Below are 26,127 nucleotides of genomic sequence, written 5' to 3'. Positions count from 1 at the left end.
TTGGTTTCATCACTTGCTGCCTATCATCTCTATGACTTTGAACTCGAACCACGTCAGACGGTTTCTGAGGTCCTGTGAGAATCAGCTCTGCTGCTTGCAGGTGTGCCCAACAGTATCTGGCGTTGGAGGGTGCAGCTGCATGCAAGTGTCTTCTCCTCTTTGTAAGCCTGCAGTAAATTTTCTTCTGTCCCTCTACTTGGCAATTCAACAAGCTGAGCTGGAAACCAGCACCTGACTTCTGGGAAGAAGGGGTTCTTTTATATCTGTCATGTACTGGTCTTTCTTTAAGAGTAAAAAATGTTTTTTAAAATTGCCTGTGAAGAAGTAAAATCTGAACTGAAAATGCAGCCTGCATAACTGAATTTTCTACAGTTTAGTGGTTACATTTTTAACCCAAAGGGGGAAAGCTGACTTCTCCTGGTACATTTTTGGTTCTGCTTATATATTGGAGCTCTCAGATTAGAAACACTTTTGTTGGCTATGAGCAATAACAGCTTCTTAAAATTTCTGTGTCCCAGCTGCTAGAAGGGAACTAGGCATAGTTAATGACTACATTATCTTACATTGCTCTTGTTAAGAGGATATAGTTTGTAAAGGTTGTGATTTACAAGAAGTCAGCTTTTGGCATTGGCAATCAATTTATAACTACATTTTATCCTAGGGGAGGGAACATGGGATGTGGAGGAGCAACGGTTTTCTCCCCATGCTGAAGGGTTTGGCATGACCCACCAGCTGGTTATGCTCGAGCAAGACATACAGTATTAGCTGTAGCTTGTTTGCTTCCCTTTAAAACCAGAATGAAAAGGGCAGTGTAACGTAAGGAGGAAGCACTGATGTCCAGGCCCCTGAAACCTTTTCTGCAGTTGTTTCAGCATTCCCTCTGGGGCTTTGTGGTGGCAGAGCTGAAGGTGCAGTCCCGTTGAGGTGACGGTCCCTTTGGGCTGCAGGGAGTGACAGAGCCAAGCAGGCCCCTTAGACTGCATCTTGTCTTCTTGGCAAAGAAGAATGATGTTTGGTCATATGGCCTGTCACACTGGAACTTGTACAAAAATTTTGGACAAAGCCATGGCTACTTCTACCTGCTAAATGTTCCTTTTATTCTCCAGTGTGTGAGGTTCATATTGTAACTGTCTCCATGGAAGCAGACTTTTGCACATTGGCAGGTGAGTAGAAAAGCATGCCAACACGTTCCCCACAGTTCAAGCAGCTCCTTTTCCCACCGGAGCAGGTAAGGGCAGAATTTGGACTAGAATTCTGGTCACTGTGTATTTCCTGGTAAGCTCCTGGGCAGTTCCATTCAATGCTCATTTGCTCACCTGTTACAAAAAAGCCACAATTTATGCAATTAGCAGATACAGGAAAATTTTGTCAGATGGCAGAACTATTCCCTTGACACTATGTTGATGTCACATACTCCTTCTAGCACCAGGAGGAGTTAATTAAAAGCATGTTGTGACCTGAGACTTATTTTTGATTATACAAACTTTGATTTTAGTCTTCAGTAAATACAAAAGACATGGGGACTTCTTAAACGAAAACTGATGTAATAGAAACTGCTTTTACCAGCTGTTTGTGTCTTATGCAATTATTTTTCTCAAGATTAATAACTGAGGCAACAGCCCCCCTAATTGTAAAGGTAACCTTTAAGGAGCATGTGTTTTACAATTTGCATCAATATAACATTTACAGGACTATTAAAAATCTACACTTTCCTGACCGATTTTTTTTTCCTATTTGTTTGTTTTTAATTTTAAGCCTCACATTCTTCAAACTATTCTCCAAACTCAAGGGCAATTGACATAAGAGCGGAAAGCTACTTTGGAAATTGAAAAGTAGTTTTTTAAAACCACTTGACTTGTAACTGTGGTCAAGGACAAGTGGCAATATAGGTCAATTACTATTTTTTTTGGTGAAAAGTCATACGTTTCCACTTGATAGTAACCTTCACTACTTGTCAGTGCTTTAAACAAAAACAAAAAACAAACAAAACAAAAACACGGGAAGGTATGAAAAGTTTATTTTACTGTTACGCATCATGAAGCGTTATGAAAATATTTTTTTAGTTTCTATTAACTCCTGTGGAAAGATAAATGCAGTGCATGTTTCTCTGAAACATACCATTTTTTCAATATATCTCTCTCTACTGAATAGATGTCTCTTTTTCAGCTTTCTCTATGTGGTGGTTTTTAGTGTTTTTTTGTGTGTGTGTGTGTGTGCGTGCATGTACTTGTGCAGGAGACATGTTTTTGAGCAAGGCTTTTAAGTGCAAGACTAAAAAAAGATCCACAAATATTAAGGAAATCATTTGGTGTTTTAAAAAGCTTACCAATTATTCTGTGAATATTGTACTAGAAGGAGAACAATTAAGTCATTATAGTTGGTAAGAAGTTAAATGTACGGTTCTGATGCAATTAATGTTACCTGTAACAGCGTTTGAATGATACATACAGGAATGATCAATAATTGTTTGTAGAGGTGGATGAAAGTGGCAGGAGAGTGGAGCTGATGTAAAAGGATTTTGAGCAGTTTAAGCTGACAGAGTTGCTTGCGGAGTCTGAGAAATAGCAGATTGGCTTCTAGTTTCCAATGCACTTGACGCTCCTCTGTCACCTGGAAGCTGACCACATTTCTTTGGTTCTATTTATATTTGCTAAAACTAATTTAAACCCAAACAAACCAAAAAGATTTCAAAAGCGAAACATGAGAACTTGGTTGTCTTTCTGGTTCTATGACTGAATCTTGTCTGGACTTGAACTTTTCCCCTGGAGACAGATTTGTAAAAATATATAGCAAATGAAAACACAGCGACATCCTTAGGGACTTGGCTACTTAACTACTTTTGGAATCCTGCTGTCTGCAAAATTAATATATATATTTTTAAATTTTATTTTTATTAAGGCTCTAGGAACCAGAGTAGGAATTGAAGAAGCTTGTGTTGCATGTTCATGTCTTTGTGCTGATAACAGCAGGGTGCAGCCGGACATGATCTGGTACATCAGATGAGGATCTCAGCAGGACACCCTGAGATAAAGGCCAGCCACTTCACGTGCTTCTCAGGTGCTGACAGCACGGAGCCACAACTGCTGTTCAGGTGTGGGCTGTACCAGGCATGCCTGGTTCTAATATGATACCATACTCAGAGGCCATCATGGAAGATATATTTACTAGACCTAGAGCTATAGTGTCTCCATGATCACTGGACGCCATGTAGATGATGTATGTCTGTGATATATATACACACATAGATATATGTAGACTGCATGTAAAGAATGTCATGCACTGCATTTGGGTCCACCATGAGCTCTCTTTAGGGCTAACAGGCAGAGCAGAAAGAGACGTGTGGACTAGTGAAAAATAGCCTTCCTGTTAGCTGTAGTTAATTTTTCTTTACAGTCACATGCTGATCTGATGTCCTAGCATATTTCCAGAAGTCCATTGCTGTGCTGTTTAAGATTGTGTTTCAGATAAGACATAAAACAAAGTATTTATGTATGTCTTTATTGTTCAGACTGGCTTCTGCAAACTCTGTTCTGTCCTCACTAAAGGAATTTCATTTTGAATTGGAGTGATCTCGGATCAAACACACCCGTTTCACTTGAAAACAGTGTAAAGTTTAAGGCTTTGGTCTACTTATTTCTTAAGAAATTGTTTCACTTTTCCTTGAAGTGTCAATAAATGAAAGCGATCCTTTTCTTTTCTGGTAATTTGACTTAAAATTCAAGTTCAGAGTAAAATGCAGAACTACCAGAGTCTCTGCTTTCATTATGAACATTTCACACAGCTATAGACATAATTACATATGATGAAGATCCTATGGCAAGACATGGGCTGTTAACCCCGATTCCCTGGCAGAATTCCCAGTTGAGTGATTACCTTCTAGCTACATAAATTTACTTTTATTTTCTATTGGATAGTTGTTTCCTTCACTTATTGGAATGAACTGCTGTTATACACACTGTGGCGATGTTAACTGGTATACTTTACTCTAGAGATAACTTCAGTTCAGTGACTAACAAATCTCATTGTATGGTGTATAAAGGACTTCTTTGGAAATGAAGGTCTTCAGCAAGTGCAGGAGATTGAGATAGAAGGCAGTTTCATGGTTCTTTCCTGTGAAAATTTGAGAACACATTCTCCTTGGCTTCCTCTCCCTGTGGAGATGGTAGTGATATTTGAGAAGAGATGGCAATCTTTTCTTCTAGTCTCCCTTGAATCAATGAGAAAAGGCATTTCAAACTTTTAAAACCGTATCTGGTTATACCCTTAAAGGGATGCAACATATCATCAAAAGGTTTGCCTTAAATGAATCACTTCAGATATTTTGCCCTGAGGTGTTATGCTGTCTGTTGCTTTGTTAATGGATAACTTCAGTGTAGTAATGTAAGTAATGGGAATAGCATGAATTTAGGTATTCATCTTCAGAAGAATCAACAGAGTAATCTTATTGCCAGGGCAAATAAGTAACATGGGCTACTTTGTGGTTAGTTCAGTATTAGTTATTAGGTCATATGTATTTAAGTTAGTTGTATATTAAAAAATAACAAATAATTAATTAATTAATTTTAGAGGTCCTGCAAAAATGACCAAAAGTTTTGAAAGCATAAATGAGAATATAATGATGAATTTGGAAATTACTGCATGTGCAGAAAACTTGTGTAAAAATGACTGGAAGATGAGGCAAGGCAAATTGTAAGTCATAGCTTTGAGACAGGAAAGCTGCTTAGGGACTGTCCTCAGCTCTTAGCTTTTCAGAAGTATTCTCCTTAAACCTGAAACTTTTAAATTGTACATTTAATTTGACTCTGTTCTTCCCGCAACTGGTACTGCATTTCTCAAAAATGAAAGTGATAGAGATTGTCTCATGTTAGATGTTAAGTTCATACAGAAGTGCAAAGGAATCTGTTTTATTAGTCACATTGCATAATTATGGAAATGGTGCTAGGGTCAAGACAAGGAGTAAAATTCAGGAGGATGCAGAGATTTCTAAAGGTGTGATGTTCCATAGAAAAATCTGTCCAAATAATGGTATGTTCAGTGGTTCACAAAATGTGGGGTCCTGTAAGAGAGGAAAGGGGGGGCTGTGAGAAACCAGTATGAGCCTCTGGTCGGTGCCAAGTAATCATAGAATCATAGAATCATAGAATATCCTGAGTTGGAAGGGACCCTTAAAGATCATCAAGTCCAACTCTTGACACCGCACAGGTCTACCCAAAAGTTCAGACCACGTGACTAAGTGCACAGTCCAATCTCTTCTTAAATTCAGACAGGCTCGGTGCAGTGACCACTTCCCTGGGGAGCCTGTTCCAGTGTGCAACCACCCTCTCTGTGAAGAACCCCCTCCTGATGTCAAGCCTAAATTTCCCCTGCCTCAGCTTAACCCCGTTCCCGTGGGTCCTGTCACTGGTGTTAATGGAGAAAAGGTCTCCTGCCTCTCGACACCCCCTTACGAGGAAGTTGTAGACTGTGATGAGGTCTCCCCTCAGCCTCCTCTTCTCCAGGCTGAACAGGCCCAGTGACCTCAGCCATTCTTCATACATCTTCCCCTCCAGGCCTTTCACCATCTTCGTAGCCCTCCTCTGGACACTCTCCAACAGTTTCATGTCCTTTTTATACTGTGGTGCCCAGAACTGCACACAGTACTCGAGGTGGGGCCGCACCAGCGCAGAGTAGAGCGGGACAATCACCTCCCTTGACCTACTAGCGATGCCGTGCTTGATGCACCCCAGGACACGGTTGGCCCTCCTGGCTGCCAGGGCACACTGCTGGCTCATATTCAACTTGCTGTCTACCACGACCCCCAGATCCCTCTCTTCTAGGCTGCTCTCCAGCGTCTCATCGCCCAGTCTGTACGTGCAGCCAGGGTTTCCCCGTCCCAGGTGCAGGACCCGGCACTTGCTCTTATTGAACTTCATGCGGTTGGTGATCGCCCAGCTCTCCAACCTATCCAGATCCCTCTGCAAGGCCTTTCCACCCTCGTTCGAGTCCACAACTCCTCCAAGTTTGGTGTCATCAGCAAACTTGCTCAAAATACCTTCTATTCCTACATCCAGATCGTTTATAAAAATATTGAAAAGTACCGGCCCTAAAATGGAGCCTTGAGGGACCCCACTGGTGACCGCCCGCCAGCCTGACGCAGCCCCATTTACCATAACCCTTTGGGCCCTGCCCGTTAGCCAATTGCTCACCCATCGTATGATGTTTTTATTTAGCTGTATGGTGGACATTTTGTCCAGTAGGATCCTATGGGAAACCGTGTCAAAAGCCTTGCTGAAGTCCAAAAAAATCACATCAGCTGGTTTCCCTTGGTCCACCATACGGGTGATCTTATCATAAAAGGAAATCAGGTTAGTTAGGCAGGACCTACCCTTCACAAACCCATGCTGGCTGGGACCAATGACTGCATTGTCCCCCAGGTGCGCCTCAATAAGTTCGAGAACCATCTTCTCCATGATTTTACCAGGCACTGACGTGAGACTGACAGGCCTGTAATTGCTAGGGTCTTCTTTCTGACCCTTCTTGAAAATCGGCGCAACATTTGCCAGCTTCCAGTCTACCGGGACCTCTCCAAATTCCCAGGATCGTTGAAAAATAATTGAGAGAGGTTCCGCGATGACGTCCGCCAGCTCTTTCAGCACCCGGGGATGAATCCCATCCGGACCCATGGACTTGTAGGGATCCAGGTGGGATCCCGCACACGTTCAGGGTTGGTTGGGAGTTTGTCATCCCCACCGTCCCAGTCCTCCAGTTCAGGGCACCCTGGGTCCCGAAGCCCATCATCGGCATTGAAGACAGAGGCAAAGAAGGCGTTAAGCGTCTCTGCTTTGCCTATGTCATTGTCTGTGAGGAGACCTTCCCTATCAAGGAGCGGCCCTATGTATTCTTTAGTTCTCCTTTTTCCATTCACATATCTAAAAAAACCCTTTTTATTTTCTCTCACAGACACAGCCAGCTTCAACTCTAGGTTGAAGCTTCAACTCTAGGTTCTAAAGCTTCAACTCTAGCTTCAACTCTAGGTTCTAAAGGTACATAAACTTGCAAAGCGGTGCTGTTAGTGTGTATTGCTGCAGTGTCTGCATGTGGCAAGGTGCTGGCAGCAGAGGCTCCTCTGTGAGGAGAGGCCGGGGCTGCCCTGTGCCAGACACAGCCAGCTCCAGCCAGCTCCAGTGACCCCACCACACGGCATGGCTGGGCCCAGCAGCCAAAATGGCAGCACCTCGATGAAAATGTATATAAGAAAGGGCAAAACACTGCACAGGCTGAACACCGTGGTTAGAGAGGAGGTGTGCAAGGTGCTGGAGTAAAGACTCCCCTGCAGCCCACCGAGGAGACCTCGGTGGAGCAGGTACTGCTGCCTGTGGAAGAGATGTCCACAGCGGTGTCCATGGAGGACATGAAGGAATTGTAGGCTGTGGAGAGCCCACACAGGAGCAGATTTTCCTGCAGGACCACATCCTGTGGGGAACGACCCCTAAAGAGCAGGGAAAAACATGAGGAGGAAGGAGCAGCCAGGAGGAACTGCTGTGGGCTGACTGCAGCCTCCATGTTCCCCCTGCATCACCTGGGGACAGTGCACAGAGGAGTCTGAAGGGAAGGGCTGAAGCTGAGCCTAGGAAGAAAGGAGGGGTGGGGGGAAGGTGTTTTACTTTTTGTTTCTCACTGTCCAACTCTATTTTAATCAGTGACAAATTAAATTAATTTTCCCCAAGCCAAATCTGTATTGTGACAGTGATTGGTAAGGGATCTTTTTGTCTTTATCTTGACCCACAAGTGTGGCAAGTGTTTTCGTTTTATTTTCTCCCTCTGCCCTTTTGAGGAGGAGGAGTGAGAGAGTGGCTGGGTGGGTGTCTGACAGCCAGCCAGGGTCAACCCACCCCTCACAAAATGTTGACTTATCAGCTGAACATTTTGGTGTTTCATAGAAAAGTTTACAGTCATTGAGGGCTTTGTCTTGTGTGTGTGTGCAGCACTTCAACATAACTCAGTCCATTATCTTCATTAATGACAGCAGTAACTAGCATCATGCACCCTTGCTTCTGTATATCCCTTGCATTCATGAGATGAAACGAGAATGAGCCAGTCTTGCACAGGAACATAAATAAATGACTGTCAATGCATGCAGATGATGTAGGGTCTGGGTTTTGAGCTCGCTGCTGTCTTCCTGCAGTAGCGTGGGGTTGTCAGTCTGGCCAAGCATGCTCTGGGAGAGCATCATTTCATTTCTCATGCATCAGTACTGAGCAGCTGGATTTCAAAATAGTGGAGACTGGGGTGTGTGGGCGGGATCAGATTTTGTCATCTTGCGCTTAGAAGATATTACAGAGTGAATTTAGAGGCATCTTTGGTTGCCTCTCAGGGCAGGAGCTTGGTTCTGGCACCAGCTCCCCCTGTTGCTGTTAAAAGCTTGCATCGTGATTTTTGAAGTTATGGCTTGACCAAATAAAAAACCTGGCTTCAAAACTACGGGCCTTCTCCCAAATGGATCCAAATTTCATAATGGTGTCATTCATAATTAAATGAATAAACACTACAGGATGCTGGGGGGGAGGGGGAGAGAGGTTGAACCAGGATGAGATAAGAGTTTTTGTTTTGTTTTGTCTTCCCCTTAAGTAGCTGATGATAATTTGATTAAAACTTGCAACAGACAGTTGTCCTTGTAAAGAAAATGTCAATTTATAGTTGGAGTGATGCTGTACTAAAAATGTAGGTCTTTTGGAAGGGGGGAGAGTCTTGTTATTAGACTGATTGCAACAGCTTCTCAGAAGAAAAGCCTGTAAACCTTAAAGCTTATTTGTTTTGTGTGACAACTACTGCAGTAGCAGTTGCGCATATGGACCTGGGCATGATTAGTGTTTTGTGTTAATCTTTCGAGGCAATGAATGCCCAAACGTGATCAGTGAAAGACCGAAATGGATAGCAGCGAGAAACAGAGGTTTCTCTCTTTTAGGATCAGTTGGTTTATTGATCCAAGAGAACAGATGTTTTCATAAGGTCATGCAGAGCCTGGCTTGATAAGGGCCTGGTTTAGGACATCTGCTGTGTGTTTTGCCTAAGTGTGTGACCAGAGTCCACCGGGTGGACTGGGTTGGGAGGAGGGAGGATGAACATCAAAGGGCTGTCATACAAATTCACATCACCTTCACCTGTGGGGTGCTGGGGGGCTGCAATTCAGCTGCCACAGTGGGTGAAGGGGGTTTAGTGAGCCGGGAGGGGACTCTGGCCTGAAAAATGTATTGGTTTAGTACATCATAGCAGCAATCTCGGCTGGTGGGTCTCCTGAGTGTAATAAATTAGCATGGGGCACTAGAGCAGCCTGGCCTCACTCAGGTGTGAATGCTCCATCTGGCCCAGCTGACCGGAGAGGCTCCAGAGGGAGCTCCATGCACTCCCCCACCCCTGTGAGGATGAGGCAAGCCCGTTTTCCTTAGCTGATTGCCCACCGTATGCAAACCTCGGCAATTACGTTCTATTTGCTGAATGGCTTTGAACATACTGTAGGGCAAACGCTGGTTACAGCAGGAGAGCGTAGTTCTGAGAGATCAGCTCTCTGAGCGAATATTGGGCTAAACGCTTCGTCTGTATGTGCGACACACAGATTAGATCCACTCGGCAGTTACAGGGCGGTGGACCCCCCCAGGATGTGTCACACGATGCCCTTTCAGCTATAAACGCAGAAGGATCAAATAATTTGGAAAGAATCTACTCCAGCGATTATTGCTGCTCAGAATTATAAACGACCCAAAAGCCAGAAATATTCACTGAATTCATCCTTCAGACCAGTGCTCAAAAGGCAGAGTGTTGCTCTTAAGAAATATGATTTTAGACAACAAAAGGGGAAGCAAGTGCTCTGAAAATTTAGTTAAATGTAAATGTGTTAAATGGTACATGAACTAGTCAGGTTTTCATGATTTATCAGTTTTAAACTTCAAAGGCTCTGGTTAGCTTGCATTTTTAAAACTAATGAGTTTATCACAGCCAGTGGGAAAAATGTTTCAAGTATATCAGCTGTAAATTGGTACAAAGCACTAAAAGGGACATTAGCCTCTAATCAGATTCTAACAGTTCATTAAACCTGCCTTTCCTCAATTGCGCTTTGTCTGCCCCCCTCCTTCTGCTTGTGCCTCCTGCGGAAGGCAGCCACGTCCCTTTTTTCATTCGGGTAAGACCTCCTCGGGGACGTGAAGCAATATCAGCTCATCCTTCTTTGTCTACAAGCTAAACAGCCCAAGGGATGCTTTATTATGGTATATTCCTGATCTTGCTGTAAAACTCAACTGTACTGCTTATAAATCATGAAAGGAGGGGGACTTCTCTGCTTGCAGAGCAGGCGCTGGGAGAGCCTGGAATGCCAGGCTGGCTCCTGCTGTAGCTCCACCCGAAACCACATCCAAACCACTGAAGCTCAGTGACGCCCTAGGACACGAGATCCCTTTCTGATAAGTAAACAATGCACCGCCCTTGCTGGGAAGAGGGATGTAAAGCCTGGAACCATTTCAGTGAGCTGTTTGTGGCATCCTGCTCCCTCCTTCTCTCTCCCCACCCCACACCTCAAAGACTGAATAATGATCAAGGTGTACAAAATGAGTTGCTACAAAGATGCAAGAAGAGGTTTTTTATTGTTATTATTTTATATTTTTTTTTCTTCCTGTTGTGTGAAGCTTAAAGTAGATATGCAGTGGAAGCATAGCATGAACTTGGAACATCGCAATTGCTCAACTTGTCTTCATCCCCATATGTTTGAACGTGGAAATGCTAAGCTGAAAATTACTCATTTGGTCTGAAATTTTGTAATTTCAATGTTTTGAGTTTTTCTATAAACTTTATAATTTTAGTTAGTTAGTTAGTTAGTTTACAAATATGAGATAAAAAAGGTGCTGTTTTCCTTTCTTGTCACACTGCTTTCTGCTTTACGACCAAGTTCCTGTCCTCCCCCTGTTACCAAACCGTAGCCACAGCTCTGTGTGCTGTAACACATGGGTTCAAAGTGAGGGTGATGGGAATTTTAAACAGGTCATTTGCTCTGCCTTTGGCACTGTGTTGGAGCATGCGTGTATTGGCTTCCCTGCTCTTTAGTGTAAGTTATTTAAATTACAACAAAGTAAAGGAATATAAAGAAGTAAACAGTTGCTGCAATACTTAACTCCCTAAACAGCCTGGGAAGATCCTGGGATACAGTGCCTTAATTGGAAAAAAAAAATGTTTAAATTAATTTAAGTTTTAAAAGAGTATTTTGGAAGCTTTTAGGAAGCATTAGGGCATACCATTTTTCCTTGAAATTCCCCCAAAGCAGCCGTGATAATAAACAGGGCAATGAACACAGGAATTCCTTCTGAATAACGGCACCACACAGTACTGAACAGATCTGCTGCCAGTGAAACACACGGAGAGGGTTTTTTCCATTACAGTGCATTTGTGGAGGACTAAGAGGTAGCAGTTAGCACGGCGGTGAGTTCCCAGTATCAAGTGCTGTGTTCCAGACAGGGTCACAGATAAGTAAGTGACTGCGAATGAGTCACTTATAAGCAATATGTGCTAGAGTTTCACTATTTGAGAAACATCTTTGACGTTTTCGCATTTCTGTGCAACTGACCAAAGTGTTTTGATCCATAAGGTCATATTCTCGCTAGAGTGATAAAATGTCTTTATTCTCACCGTGTTGTTCAAACCAGATGGCAGCTGAAGGGGCTAGCTTTGAAACACCATCCTTGAGCCTTGACTACATTAGAAGATTAACTCAGGTTAAGGTAGTGTTTGAACTGAAAGCACCAGAGATTGTTTTGCATATTTCATAAAACACTCATGCAACAGTGGGATGAGGCATTTGTAATAAGGATGTTGATTCAGAGAAGTACAGTTTTGCAAATCCCACTTCAAACTGAAACTCTCAGCCTGTATTGTTCATTACTGAAAGGATGTTTTTTTCACTCTTTTTTCTGATTTATTTTGTATGAGGAGTGAGTGCATGGAGATTCTCATTGAGAAAAGCAGTTCACTTTATAAGATAATGATATGAAATCTGAGAATGTGTTGAAGATGTGTGTTAATTTACTGTGTGCATGTACAGCTCTTCAATATAATTTATTTGAATTCAAGTGTATGCTTTCTGTAGGTGATATAAAGTACAAATGTGTGATTCAAATCAAATACACCTAAGTATACTGCCAAAAATCTGAAGCTCTTTGGCATCACTGCTCTCTTTTCCAATCCTAAAGCAACAAATGTATATATATGCATGTGTGTGATTCATTGCAAATTAAAAAATAGTAATTTTCCTTTTTTGTTCACAAAGATTTAGTTCTCTTTTAAGGATAACTGAAAATGTAACTTATTATTTAAAAAAAAATAGCAACTTGATAGGTACTTTTTGAAATTATTATTTCATGTTTGTTAACTTTAGTTAGGAAAAACTTATTTTACTTCTGCAGTATTATAGAATTAAAACAGTGAATTTAATCGAGTGTCTTTCATCTTTTTTTGATTAACCTTGTCCTTTTTTTGCCTTAGGACATCAGCGCCTTTGAAAACAGAATGTTAATGCTTGATGGGATGCCGGCAGTCAGAGTTAAAACAGAGCTGCTGGAATCTGAGCAAGGGGTAAGCAGAGGTTTCTGTGTGGCTTCACTCTTCAGCACACTGGTGACCCTTGCCAAGCTACTCTGTGGTTAGCTGTCTCTCCTGTTGTATTGCTGTTTTCTGTTACCACTTTGGAGCTCGTTTTCTTGGGAAATTTTTCAGGCAGCTGGGAACACAAAACTCTGTGGAAGACACACTGAAATTGTCTGGGTTAGGGATGCTTTCTGTGGTGTAATTTTATGATTGCAAAAAAGGGTGCAGTTTAAAATATGGGGAAGAATAATGGATTATGGCAAAGAAGCCAAATTCGTATGTCCAAGAAGGCCCATACATATTTATGCTATTCTGCTTTCTTGGGCTATTTGCTTTACCATGATTGTTTTGTCCTTTATATGCTTATCTTATTCCATTTTCTGTTTGAGCAAAATTGCTCTTTTGGGTGGAATGTACTTGTTTATCGTTGTGATAAGAAGCTAGAAGCTTCAGATGGTTACAGTTAGTGTCACAGAGTCTGCTGAATACGAAACAGACATTATGAATATGATTTTGGATTTTTGCAGAGCAACCATTCAGTGTTAGATGTTAATTCTAGTGGCAGATTTAAGGAAAATGGACGACTTAAGTTTTTGGACTTGTTCGGGGTATTTTCTTACATACGTAGTAACAACTGTACCAGGGATTGCAGCTTACTATGGCAGGATCTGTTTTTAATAGAGATGTTTATAGAGGCTAATAAGATGAGGTTTTGTGCTATCATGGATAGATTCCTTATTTGCTTGTGTGCACCTTACACCATCCTGAAGAATTCAAGCCACCTTACTGCTCTGAAGACAGATGCCTCCAACAAGCAGAAAGCGTAACAGAAGAAGCAACATTATTGCTATGTAGGTTGGGATTTTCTGTCCTTCTTTTAGTTAGCTTTTTACCTTCCTGCCATTTTCTCAAATATTTGAGAATTTAAATGATACGGAAGAAAGGGAATTAACTTTCAGGATGACTTAATTTGAAAGATTTGCAAGGAGAGATTGGTTATTCAGAATGTTCTTGAGGCTTGTTTTCAGTAAAAAAAGCTTGACATTTAATGGTATTCTTGTTCATCTCTCAGCCTTCTTTAGAGTCAGTACCATCAGAAAATATATCGGTACCAGCATAGTTTGAGGGAACATTGAAATTCAATTATTGTATGAGACACAGTGATGAAAAGACAGATCCATTAGAGATAATTTTTAATACCTTCTGGATGCTTTGCATTGTGTCTTTGTATGTAACCTAAACCTTTATTTATATTGTTCAGAAGGCAAATGCTGTATTGGTTTTTGCCTTTATTTAATTTACAATAAGTTCTATGCACGAAACATATTGCTGGATCCTTCAGGAAGAGTACTAAGTGTGATTTGATTCTGGAACACCTATTTGGTGTCCTAGAAACTGTAAGGAAATGAACAATTTATATAGTTTTTTTTTTTTTAATTTCCTTAGATTTTATTTTTTAATAAAATTTTACAGACTTCTTTGTAAGCAGAAAATGATGTCATCTCTTTCTTTTCCAATGACTGTGACTTTGGACAAAGAGCTCGGTTTAATTTGGGATTTTATGTGCTTTGGTACTAATTAAGTAGTGTCTGGTCAGGAGTCTCCAGCACCTTTATGGCTCTTCATTAGGGAACAATCAATAAATACAAAATGAATTCTCCGGTTTGCTAACAGAGGAGCTGGCCATTAGGATGGCAATTTTCCAGAAAACAGCTTAAACTGTAAAGAGAAAGGTGGTTGAAACAGATGTTTAGCATGTGCTTCAGAGACTGTTTTGAATATGTAGATGTTGGTAGACATAACAGGGACAAGTGTTTGAAGGCGGTGATTATCAAAGATGTTCAGTGAAGCTATTTGAGAAGATGAATGTCATAACTGGGAAGAATGGGGTGGGAACTACAGTGTAATCCAAGTAGTCTGAATTTGAAACAGCTCTTCTTCTTCACGCTGTTACAGTGCCCAAAGACCCTATGTTTGCACCTCCATTGTATTATATTGGTATGCAGGGAGATGGGATTTCTACTTCGAAAACATCACAAACTAAGACAGCATATTTGAGTTCTTAATGGTAGCAGCTGGAGCTGCTTCATTTAGGATGCTCTGTACATTAGGCAAAACTAGGCAAACTTCTCTAAACCTGTCTAGGAAGATTTTTTTGATCTATCTATCTATCTATTTTAATTATTATTTTTTCTGTTCCTGCTTGGTATCCGGTATTGGTTATGGGTCTGTGGTGAGGGCAAAAGTGAGACATAGTTTAGGAGTTATGAAACGAAATTTGCCTTTGTGGCTAGGGATCCCAAAGGCTGCATTAGTCATGGATGAGTAAAAGCAGAAAACACACCAGAGCATCACCGGCCCTCAATCAGGGCTGATGGGTGCTGAGCCATCAGACCAGACTGTGCTAATTTGCCTCTGTAACAGGGCTTTGGAGGAACTGGAATAGTATCACCTGATCTTTTAGCTGATAAAAGCTACTGCACCATTGGAATTGTCTTCTGTTTAAATTTGAGCCCATCTTTCAAATAAACAGCTTCTTGATTTTAAAAATGATAGTGATGAAGAATCTCATTATCGCTGTGCTATCTGTTACCTGTTCCTGGTGTTAAAGCACACACCTAATTTTTATTTAGAGCTTATCTAGCATCAGTTCCCAGCCCTTTCCAACAGCAGCAGACCCAAGGGAAAAATTCCCTTGTGGTGCCATGTGATGATCTCACTTAGCCCTTTTGGGGCTGGTCCATATGAGATGCAGTGAATTGAGGTGGTTTCAGAAGAAAGTTACTGTTGTGGTGTGGGAGCTGCCTCCATTGCTGCTGCACATGGTGGCTGAGCAGTCCTGTCTTGGTGGGTCCTCCATGATGGGTGCTTACAAGGCAATTACTGCAGAGCTTTATCAAAATTAAATTAATAGTGGGTTTCGAGGACATGTGCCTGCTTCTTGTTAGGGATACTGAAAACTTCCTTGCAGGGCATATGAATGTGTCAGCCAGAAAGGGTGTTTTCCAATTAGTTGTGCCCCGATTAGCTGTCGCTTCTGCTTCTTGACTTCCAAGGTGGGATTCAGAGAAAGGGCCATGCTGTAGGAAGGTGGATGTTGCTTGGCCATGCATGCAGTGCTGTTTGGGACACCCAGCCAGTCCTCTGCTGTCCTGGCTCTTGAAATGTTTGCCTGGTGAGAGAGCAACTGGTAGAGGAGAGTTTAATTGCATATTGGGCAGTTGTTGTGCGGAGGCAAGTGTGTGCATTGGGTATGACAGCAGGCTGGCACTGCCTCAAGTCCTGCTTGGGTGCCAGCCTGCCCCGTTGCCGTCATGGTCCTGTGGTGTCCTATCAGGTACGTGACGCAGGTGAAATGAAGGTACAGAGATTATCTCAGGAGTCACTCGGTGCCAGTGACGAATTACTGGCAGAGAGCAGGAGCCAGAAGGTACCCCCATGATTCTGGGTATGTCTCCAAGACCACAAGGAGAGTAAGCTAAATGCCTACATCGTTGCTTCGGGTGGGAATTGTTGTAATGATGTTACTGTAAAATGCTGGCTAGGCAGATTACTTCAGCAGATGACATGACCGTAGCATTTGAATCTGCACTCCAAGGTTTCAATTTATTTAGTAATTTGATCAGTGCAATGATTAAACAGTATGTGCTTAACCTGGGACTTTATTAAAAGCTTTTTTTGAAATCCAATGTCCTTACTGTTTGTGAGCTAGTAACCCACCAGCCTACTGACTGGAGCAATAAAAATATTGTTATGTAGCAACCTAGATAAAGTGGACAGTGCTCGCTGCAGGAACATGACAAGGTAGGAATAAAAAGCTGAAAAAGAAGTAACATTCAATTTCCTCTCACCCCTACTCCACCAACACAGAAACACAACAGGAGGGGAAAAAAAAGATTCCTTATATAAATGGAACCAGCTTTTAACTTCCCATTTGTGGTGTATGGGTGTGGTGGAATAGGTACCATCTGGCCATGTGCACTTCCCTTATTAATTCTTCTTCAGGTGCTGCTCTGGATAACCTGGTCTTCACCTGGTGTTGTCCCTTGACTACACGTGGTGGTAGTAGTAGAGATCCCCCACAATGCAGGTGGGAACCAGAACAGAGCAAATCTCTGAGTTGAGAATTAAACATTTTTTATTTTTTTTGGATACCAAGACAGACCATCAGTCGTTTTCATGTTGGAGTCCTTGGTCTATCTGCAGGCTAGGTTAAGCAAATTGTAAAGCTCTTCTCTACCATCTGTGCACTGAACTCCAAGATCTCTTGACTATCTTGCTACGAGACTTTTTGTTTTTTTTTTGTTTCATGATAGGTCTATTTCTTGCATTGTGTTTGGGTGCAAAACCAAACCTGGGCTGACAAAACCAAACTGGGGCTGACAGCTCTGAAAGGTGTTTTTTAAAGTATTTTAAAATAGCATCTGTCTTTTTACTGCAGAAATGCTACATATCTAGAGCAAGCAAATTTGGATTTAAAATGCAATACAGCAAAAAGAATTAGAGAAGAAAGTGTAGTCCAGTTGAAATTTCAGGGTATTCTTTGAAGAACAACAAAGCTTTGTGAGCAGCTTCCACAGCAGAATAGGCAGGTTTCTAGTTGAGGCTGAAAGGAAATGGGGAGCTGATGCCTGTATTTCAGTTGAGCACCGAAGAACCAGTTTCTTCGAGCCTGTGGCTAGAGAAGGGTGAGCATGACTCAGGAGCAACAGTCTGTGTAAATGCAGTGAAGATGAATTTTTACCAACCCAGTTTTAAAAGACACTAAATTCAAGCTAGGTGATTGTGGGTGAATGAGATTTAGGCAACTTCATAGGGAAGACATGCTTTATGAGGTATAGGTTACTGGACAAATTTGGAACAAAGAAGTATTTACAAGGGAAATCAATTTTCTCTTTGCTTTGGAAAAAGTTAAAACACTTCTGCTTTGTTTTATTGTCACCAATTTAGAATAGTTTAATGATCTTTAGAAGGCCATCAGCATTAGCAAGAACAGATGCTTATTTTCCCAGTGAACTACTGTCCTTAATTTTGCACAGGAGATTTAATGTAGACTATTGTTTGAGGCTTCAAGAAGATACAGTGCTGCTTTAATGACTTTATCACAAATTAAAAAAAAGACATTACATAAAAGATATCGCATTGCCCTTTAACAAGGCTTCGTTATTACCTCCCCTACTGTGGAACAGGAGCTGGCATTGCTAATAAATTGGTAGAATTACTTTAGAAATGTGAATTTGCTTATCATTTAATATACTCCAATGACCTACAGCTTTACATCTCCTTATTTGCAGTAGATTTTTTGCATGTCAGTAACTGGCTTCAGAGAAGGGCATAAAGAAGGTGGTCTCTCCCTGTACAGGTGAAGGTGGGGTACTTCAGCAGGAAGTAAATACTCATTCTTTGGGTGTGCCAAAAACTATTTTGGAAAGTAATGTTCCTCATTGCAAAAATTTATGGAGGCTGCATTAGTTTAAATGACAATACAGACTGGGCAGTGAATTCATCAACTGATGGCTACTATCAAGATGTTGGGATGGATATTGTTGGCTGGCTTCAGTGTGAAGTCTGAAAGTCTTGATGGTCATTGTTGCTTATGTGGCTTATTCTTTTATTTTTTTTAGTTGTTTTTTTTTTAACTGGTAAATGTGTCTGGCTTACTCAAACATGAAGTTACATTTTCTTAAGTATTTGCGCAGTCAGACCTTAGGCCTTTGTTAAAAGCAGATATGTATGTAGGATAAATCTCACAATCAATCCTCAAATATAGATAATAATGCACTTTTTATTTTCGTGAGCCTTTTTGTTTCCAGATCTTATATTTCATCCGTTCCTGTGACTGTATTTTCTCTCCTCAGATCACTGTTTGAAGATTATATATCTCATTGTGAATTCATCCCCTAATTCTGCTTGATCTGTCTCCATTCCCCTGCCTTATCATGTCCGAATAATGAAAAGAATTACTAAAATGACAAAAACCTTTAACAAGCCAATATTGTTCTATGTCTTTTGACTCTAGCTAAATTATCTTGTCATCTCATGTCTGAAGAATGCCATGCATGCTTATGTTGTATACAGAAATGTATTGTACCTCAGCCTGGGTAGTAGTGACAGAAATCTCTTTTATTTGCAAAGATGTCCAAAAATATCTATTGAAATTCAGTCAAGAAAAGTGTCAATAGCAAAGCTTGCTCCTTGACTGTGTAGGGAACTGGGTTTTATTGATTGTTTGGCTTACATACATTCTTTGTGTTATTAGAAGAAAACATGCTTCTAGTATTTCAAGGTGCAATTCATGAATCCCTGCTTCATCCATGTAATTTTTTTCTTTCTGAAATGATACTTCATGTTCAGCACCGCTGATCTGGGGAAACAAACAGCATATGGACAGCACACATATATCAGTCTCTTCTGCAAAGAAACTAGCCCATCTCACTTTCTGTTGTTTTTCTTCATCTTACAATAGACAGTAATTGAGGAGTGTTATTGAGGTGTTAGAAATACAGCTGATACGATTCATTAGTTGTTCTGCAGAGCCATAAATATGACATTCTTTAGGAAGAGATCAAGATTTAATTCCAGAGAGAAGTAGGGACTAGAACAGGGCACGATGCAGTGCTGTATTAGACATACCTAAAGTGGCTCCTGGCAAGGAAGTACAACTGTGTCTTCTGTCACTGCTGTGCTTGGGGAATATGCTCGCAACCCAAAATCACAATAATAGAATACCCTGAGTTGGAAGGGACCCACAAAGATCACTGATCAAGTCCAACTCCTGGTGCCACACAGGACCACCCAAAAATCAGACCGCATGTTTGAGAATATTGCCCAAACACTGCTTTAACTCAGACAGGCTTAGAGCCATAACAACTGCCCTGGGGAGCCTGTCCCAATACCCAAAAACCCTCTGGGTGCAGAACCTTTCCCTAACCCCCATCCTGACCCTCCCCTGTCCCAGCTCCATGCCATTCCCTTGGGTCCTGTCACTGTCCCCAGAGAGCAGAGCTCAGCACCTGCCCCTCCGCTCCCCTGATGAGGGAGCTGCAGGCCGCCATGAGGCCTCCCCTCAGCCTGCTCTGCTCTGGGCTGAACAAACCAAGGCACCTCAACCACTCCTCACACGTGTTGCCTTCTAGGCACTTCACCATCTTCATAGCTCTCCTCTGGACACTCTCTGATAGTTTTATGTTTTTTTAAACTGTGGTGCCCAAACCTGCACACAGTGCTCAAGGTAAGGCTGTACCAGCACAGAGCAGAGCAGGACAATCCCTTCCCTCAACCAGCTAGCAATGCTGTGCTTGATGCACCCCAGGACGTGGTTGGCCCTTTTGGCTGCCAGGGCACACTGCTGGCTCATATTTAACTAGCCATTAAGCAGAACCCACAGATAGCCTTTCCATGGAGCTGCTCTCCATTCTCTTGTTCCCCAGTCTGTACGTATAGCAAGGGTTGCTTTTTCCCAGGAGCATAATCTGGCATTTGCTATTTATATAGTTGCTGATAGCCTAGCCCTCTACCCTGTCAAGATCTCTCTTCAAGGACTCTCTACTATCAAGGGAGTCGACAGCTCCTCCTAATTTAGAGTTACCTACAGACTTACTTAGTATGCATCTGAGTTCTGCATCCAGATCATTTATGAAAGCATTAAAGAGAATTGGCCCTAAAATGGAGAGTGCAATATACATCCCAGAACAGTCCATCACAGTTATCAGTTGGATTAATTAAGCCAAGTGAAGCATGCAAGCCGATAAATACTGTGGGTACTTTTTCATGTTACATGGCAGCTCAGATGGAGAATAAAATCTAACCACCTTCTGTAACTTTGCTCTTGAACTGGTATTCCTGCTCTATCCCTTGATATTGACTGAATAACATTGGGGTGAATTGGGTCAACCAGCCACTGATCCAAGAAAAAAACAACCCAACAGGAGAAAGGAAATGGTTTGATATAACCTGCAGTCATACTGTTATGAAATCATGGATAGCGGAAGGGTGGGAAGAAGATTGCGCATGCTACTTTTGACAAAGACCTGTAGGTAGAGGTGACTAACTGGATCTGAAACTACCTCCTGAGACACCTTCACTGATTCTGGGACTTGAACTAACTTCTTTGAGCATGCCTCTCCACTGCTGGCTTGCCAAATACTGGAAATTTATTGTGTAGCACATTTCTTTACTCCTTCTGAAGTCAGCCCTTCCACTTATATCAAATAGAGAGCCAACAGTTTCTCTTGTTGTTTTGTTTTTTTCCCCACCATCCTTGTAGTTATGGCTTATTTGTTTGGAAATTCTCCCTTCAGGATCAGATGCTAAAGTACTATTGAAAGGTAATAGATCTAAGACTAATAGGAAATGATGGCTTAAACTCACTGTCACACTCACCAAGCAACCTTTTGCCAAGTTAACCAAGTTTACAGAATGAAAATGCAGGTGGGCGTTGCAAGATGTATAGTGCTGTCTAAAATTCTCACCAAGAGAAGTATTTCAGATCCTCTGAGAATTAATTTACTGACCATTGTCTGCTATTGCTTTGCTTTCCTAGGCAGTTATAGAGCACTGCAGGGAATATATTCCTTATTCTGTCTATTATCGTTATATGTATGGTAGTAATGTGTAGATTTTCAGCTGTGGTTGGAGACGTCCCTCGATATCCCTGGCTTAATTGATCAAAATATGTGTTTAGACACCATTTGAATGGGTATTTTCAGATAACAATGATCATGCATATTAGGAATGTAGTAGTAAGTCTAATAGGAGAGAAGCAGAGAAAGATCTGTGCTCCAAACAATTCATGTTTCAGTAAGACTACTATGACATAAAAAGTTGTCTTGTATCTATAGAGGGCTGGAAGAAGGTGACTTTGCTCATTAAAAAAAATAAATACGTATTTGGTAGAGGATAATAATATTTTACATGCAAAACTGGGAAAAATTTCAAACAGAATGTGTGACATTACCCAGAACTGAGCATTACTGAATACTGTTACAGTCCCACAGTAAAATTGTTATGCGCTATATCATTAAGTATATGAATTTGTTACATTAAGTATATGAATTTGTTAGTGGTTTTGTGTGGGTCCTGTATAAAAAACAAACAAAACACATTGCATTTGGGAGAAGGAAAGTCAACCCTTTGATTTGAATATAGTATTGAAGTCTGTTATGAGACTATAGTCTGTTTGCCTTCTTTCACAGTCAATTATTTTGTGAGCTCACCTTGAAGACAGTTTCTTTTTGTGATATGACATCTCAGCCTGTTCTGCTACCAGAGTTTATGATGGGAATCTCATGGAAGATTTATTCAGCTGAGAAACTTTATTTGTAAAAAGAAACAAGCATACAAGTTGTCTGTCTGTCTGTTACTGTGAATTTCTAAATCTGCATTTTGGTTTGAAAAGAGTTTGTTTTATAGAGATATGAAAGGTCAGTGTTACCTTTAGTGCATTAGAAAGTAGTTTAAAATGTCAACAAAAGAAAAAAAAACTGAAAAATTCTCAACCATCCAAATACCCACCCTTACATCATGCCCCTCATAACCCCAATTCTAATGACACTTCTGTGTGCCCCATGTTATGTTTCTTTTGGGAGTCCAGCATCTACAGCTCAACTGCCATTTTGATCTAGTTTGGAATCTTAACTGGGAAACTAGTGACCTACAGATTTTTGTGCTTTGCGTCCTGCCAGAGAGGTACTGATGCTCAAAGGAGTGCCAGATGTTCCATATGTCAATTGATACACATCAGTCAAGTCTAAAATCCTGTTACACTTCTACATTCAAACTTAGCACAGGCCTCTTTTCTTTTTTTTTTTTGTAGCAGTGTAAAACAGTTCTAAGATAGAGTAATGAGATTTTTAGACTTCATGCAAAACAATTACTGGCATCTAAGAAGCAGTTACTCTTCAAATTTTGTGATTTATGTGGTAGGGTATCTGAGGTTTGCAGGTTGCAACTGCACTGAAATTTAATAAGTTCTGAAATAATGAGTCCATGCGCTCATATGGATAAACCGATCAAGGTGAGCTAGATAGTTCCGCTTATTAACAAGGCAGCTACCTTAAAATACCTCATGTTTACATCTATGTGTGATTTTGCCTGTACATAGGTAATGTAGATCTGTTGATGCATGGTGTTCATGGTTCAGAGTTCTTTATTTAAAATGTTTTCCATTAAAATGTCTCAGTGAAATAATTGTGAACACAAAATCTTCTAATCATTTTGAAATGAAAAAAGTTAATCATTGCATTTCATCTTGTTCCACTCAGCAGTGAATTTAATTGATTTTTTAATGTTCATTACAGTCACTTCATCGTGGTGGTCTGTATTTTGATCAACAGGGCATATTGGTATGTTGAGAGTGGAAAAGAAATGGAAGTGACTGGGCTGTAGTCCTTTCCCTTTGTGTTGGCTCAGCATGAAGTGCAATCTCTCTGTATTCCTGGTTTTCACTTGGGTAATTGCTATACTTTATTTCTTTAAGGACATTGAGATACTTGAAGTGAGAAGTATTGCAAAAGTGTACATTATTAATACATTTTTATTATATACTAGCTAGCTTCAGAAAAATATGCACAAGCCAGTAAAATTCAATAATTTATAGTATCACAGAACACTTCAGCAACAAGAGACAAATGCCACTATGTTATGATATTACTGAAATAATTTTAATCTTTGTTGTTGTTAAGAAAAGGGATTACTTATAGTTTTCACTTGTTTGTTGGTGTTCTTTTAACTTTTTTTTCCTATTTGAGGTTGCATTATAAATAGTCCTCTTAATGTATATTTTACTCTTGCTCTGTATCCTGCTGGGAAGTACTGAAAGAGCCATATATTTTTTAGCATTATTGGCTTTTTTCCTTATTTCTCTCTGTGGAGATGAGCCCTTACATAAATTACTTTAAGGATCCTGTTTTCTTGATTTTTTTCCCCGCTTTGTTTCACGCTGGGAGGATGAGTATTTAATAAACTGTTATTTAGGGGCATCTGCTTTCACAGACATTTCCTTTACAAATGTTGTTATTGTTTTGTTGCGTTGCTTAAATGAATCAGAATATCATAGGAACCATAAGAAAAACAAAAAAAACAAAACAAAACAAAAAAAAACACACACAAAAAAACACAAAACAACAGCAATGAGAGGTGGCATTCATCCTCTCCTGCCTGTGCAGGTCTCTCTACTTGCTGGCTGGCAAAGCCCTTGCCCAAGCATGGAGCCCAGGCAGATGAACATGGGGAGGCCCATGCCAGCTCCATGCAGGATCACCCCACGTGTGACATGGGCCAGCCTTTGCACCTGGCTCTTGCAATGAAGCCAGAGCTCTTTTGGGTTGGCATGGAGTAAGGGGCTGCTGGAGGAGCAGTGGGGTGCCTCTGTGGGGTCCCCCACAGGGAAGTGGTCACCCTGCTGCCACCTGTGTCCCACCTCCTTAGACTGCTGCGGTATTTGTAGTCTTTTTCCTACTTTTGTGGTTTGCACTAGAGATCAACATTAACGCTGAGGCACTGACTTTGGCTTTGGCCATCAACTGTGATTTGGTTTGCAGAGCTAATGTCATTGCTGTAAATGAGTTACTGGAAATCCCCTACTGTTTGCATCAGTTTGAAGATGACAGAAGACAGCGTCACCACCCTCTCCTCTCTGGATTATAGATACACTCGGTTATGTTTTTAATTCTTCCAGTGCCCTTCTGCATCATTTCCCTCTTTCTTTGATTGTTTTGTGCTAGGTAGGTGGTTTGAATACAGCCTGGTCGTATTCTGGCCGGTAGTTCTCAGATAGTGGGTGCCTGATTGCTCCGAATGTGTACATATGCCCTGTGTAGATTTCTGTGCTTGTTTTGCTTTTTTAATACTGAACAGATGTTTGTGAACAGATAGGTGTAAAACGATAAAAGCTTAATCATGAAATTATGTTTTGCACTGTGGTACAGGGAATTAATTCTCAGTGAGGGGGGACAACTGTTGACTGAGGAAGGAAAGGTGGGATTGGGTATGCGTAGCAATATCAAATATTTCACCCTGGGTGAATTCATACTGACTGTTCTCCACCAACTTCTCCTACTTCATGGAGCACAGGAACATGTTGCCAGAGGACAGGTCCCTCCTGCAGACCTAAGGGACACATAGCAGCCTACAGTTCCCTGGATCACCCTTTTGGACCTCTCTGAAGAGGAGAGTACTGTCTGGTTTCTTCTCCTCATTGGGGATCTCCACTGTCTCCATGGCCTTTCAAACATGGCAGACAAGGGTGCTGCAAGAACCAGCTGCCTCAGCACCCATGGCCTTGTTTGTGTTCAGTCCTCTCAAGAAATCCCCAGCTTGGCCCTCCTTACAACGGGTGCTTCTGCTCCTTGAAACCTGCCTCCAAGTACAGAGGCCTATGAGAAGGCCACGATGGCAATGGCCGAGGCAGAAAAGCCCATGGAGTACCTCAGCATTATGGTGCTTGCTTTCAGCCTTCCCCATTTGCCACAGACCCATGGTTTCCTTGTCCAGCTTTTTTTCTTCTGGTGTTGTGGTATAAGCTCATGTCCTTGCCTTTAATATCCCCTACAAGGCTGAACTTCATCTGAGCTTTGGGTTTCCTGATGCTGTCACCACGTGCCTGCATGGTATTTCTGTGCTCATCTTTTGTAACCTCTCCCTGCTTCCACCTCCTTCCACCAAAGTACTGCGTCTTTGCACTCAAGCTCCACCATTTATTCCATCTGCCAGACTGATCCCACTTTTTCTGAGTAGCCAGATGCACCAGACTTGCATTTTGATGTTGTTCTTAAAGATCTGACAGTTTCCTGTGCTGCTTGACACTTATTGCTGCCTCCCATGGGATCCCACTTAATTCCCTGGAAACTTTTGCTCTCCCAGTGTCTAGGCTGATCTGGACAGTTCTCTGTTACTGTCTTTCTTTCCTCGCTCTCTTCAGGGTCTTGAATTTCAGTACTTAAAGGTCATTACATCAATGTTACCACTGATTGCCACTGCTCCAACCTGTTTTATCTTCCAGACATGGTATTGTTCATTCTTGTTAAGTTCATATGAGGCTGTATGAAAACACAGGAGAGGTGACAGTGGTTCAGATGGGAGGTCCTTCTTACTCATACAATAGCATGTCATAGTATGTGCCTATGGAAAATGCGAGTAAAGCAAGTACAGAGCGATAAGACTTCTGGTATACCCTCCATTGTCTGGGCACTATGCAAGGAGAGATTGATTTTTAGTCTTGCAAATTGTCACTGCTCTTGAGCTCTGCAGAGATATTTGTGACAATAAGAGGCTGTGGTGTTGGTTTTGACCTGTAATACCTTAAGTTGTCTTGCACCTGCTTACTTCCACCCTTGTACAAGAGCTTAATCTGTAATGATATAGGTAGTGGCAGCAAAGAGAGCATTTCCTGCAATAAAGTTTTGATTTACTTCCACAGTAGTCATAGGAGAGCAGAGTTACAGATTTTTAGGAATCACTGCAAGAGTGGTTCATGTCCAGAGGTTTCTGGAGAGAGCAGAAGCTATGCTGTTCAGAACATACTGA

General features: G+C 41.4%; 1 protein-coding gene across 6 annotated transcripts in view; it reads left to right on the top strand.

Moving 5' to 3' along the window:
- Nucleotides 1-26,127, top strand: part of KLF12 (KLF transcription factor 12) — a 244,415-nt gene that overhangs the window by 85,210 nt on the left and 133,078 nt on the right. For all 6 annotated transcript variants that reach the window (XM_084306475.1, XM_084306478.1, XM_084306477.1 and 3 more), the window contains exon 3: nt 12,502-12,591. In XM_084306475.1, coding sequence (XP_084162601.1) covers nt 12,502-12,591 — 90 coding nt within the window. The remainder of the gene's footprint in view (nt 1-12,501; nt 12,592-26,127) is intronic.

This window comes from Netta rufina (genome assembly GCF_964035555.1).
Source record: "Netta rufina genome assembly, chromosome: 1".
In the NCBI taxonomy this organism is placed as follows: Eukaryota; Metazoa; Chordata; class Aves; order Anseriformes; family Anatidae; genus Netta; species Netta rufina.
The sequence above is the reverse complement of the archived record's forward strand: the minus strand, read 5'-3'. Positions and strand labels throughout refer to the sequence as shown.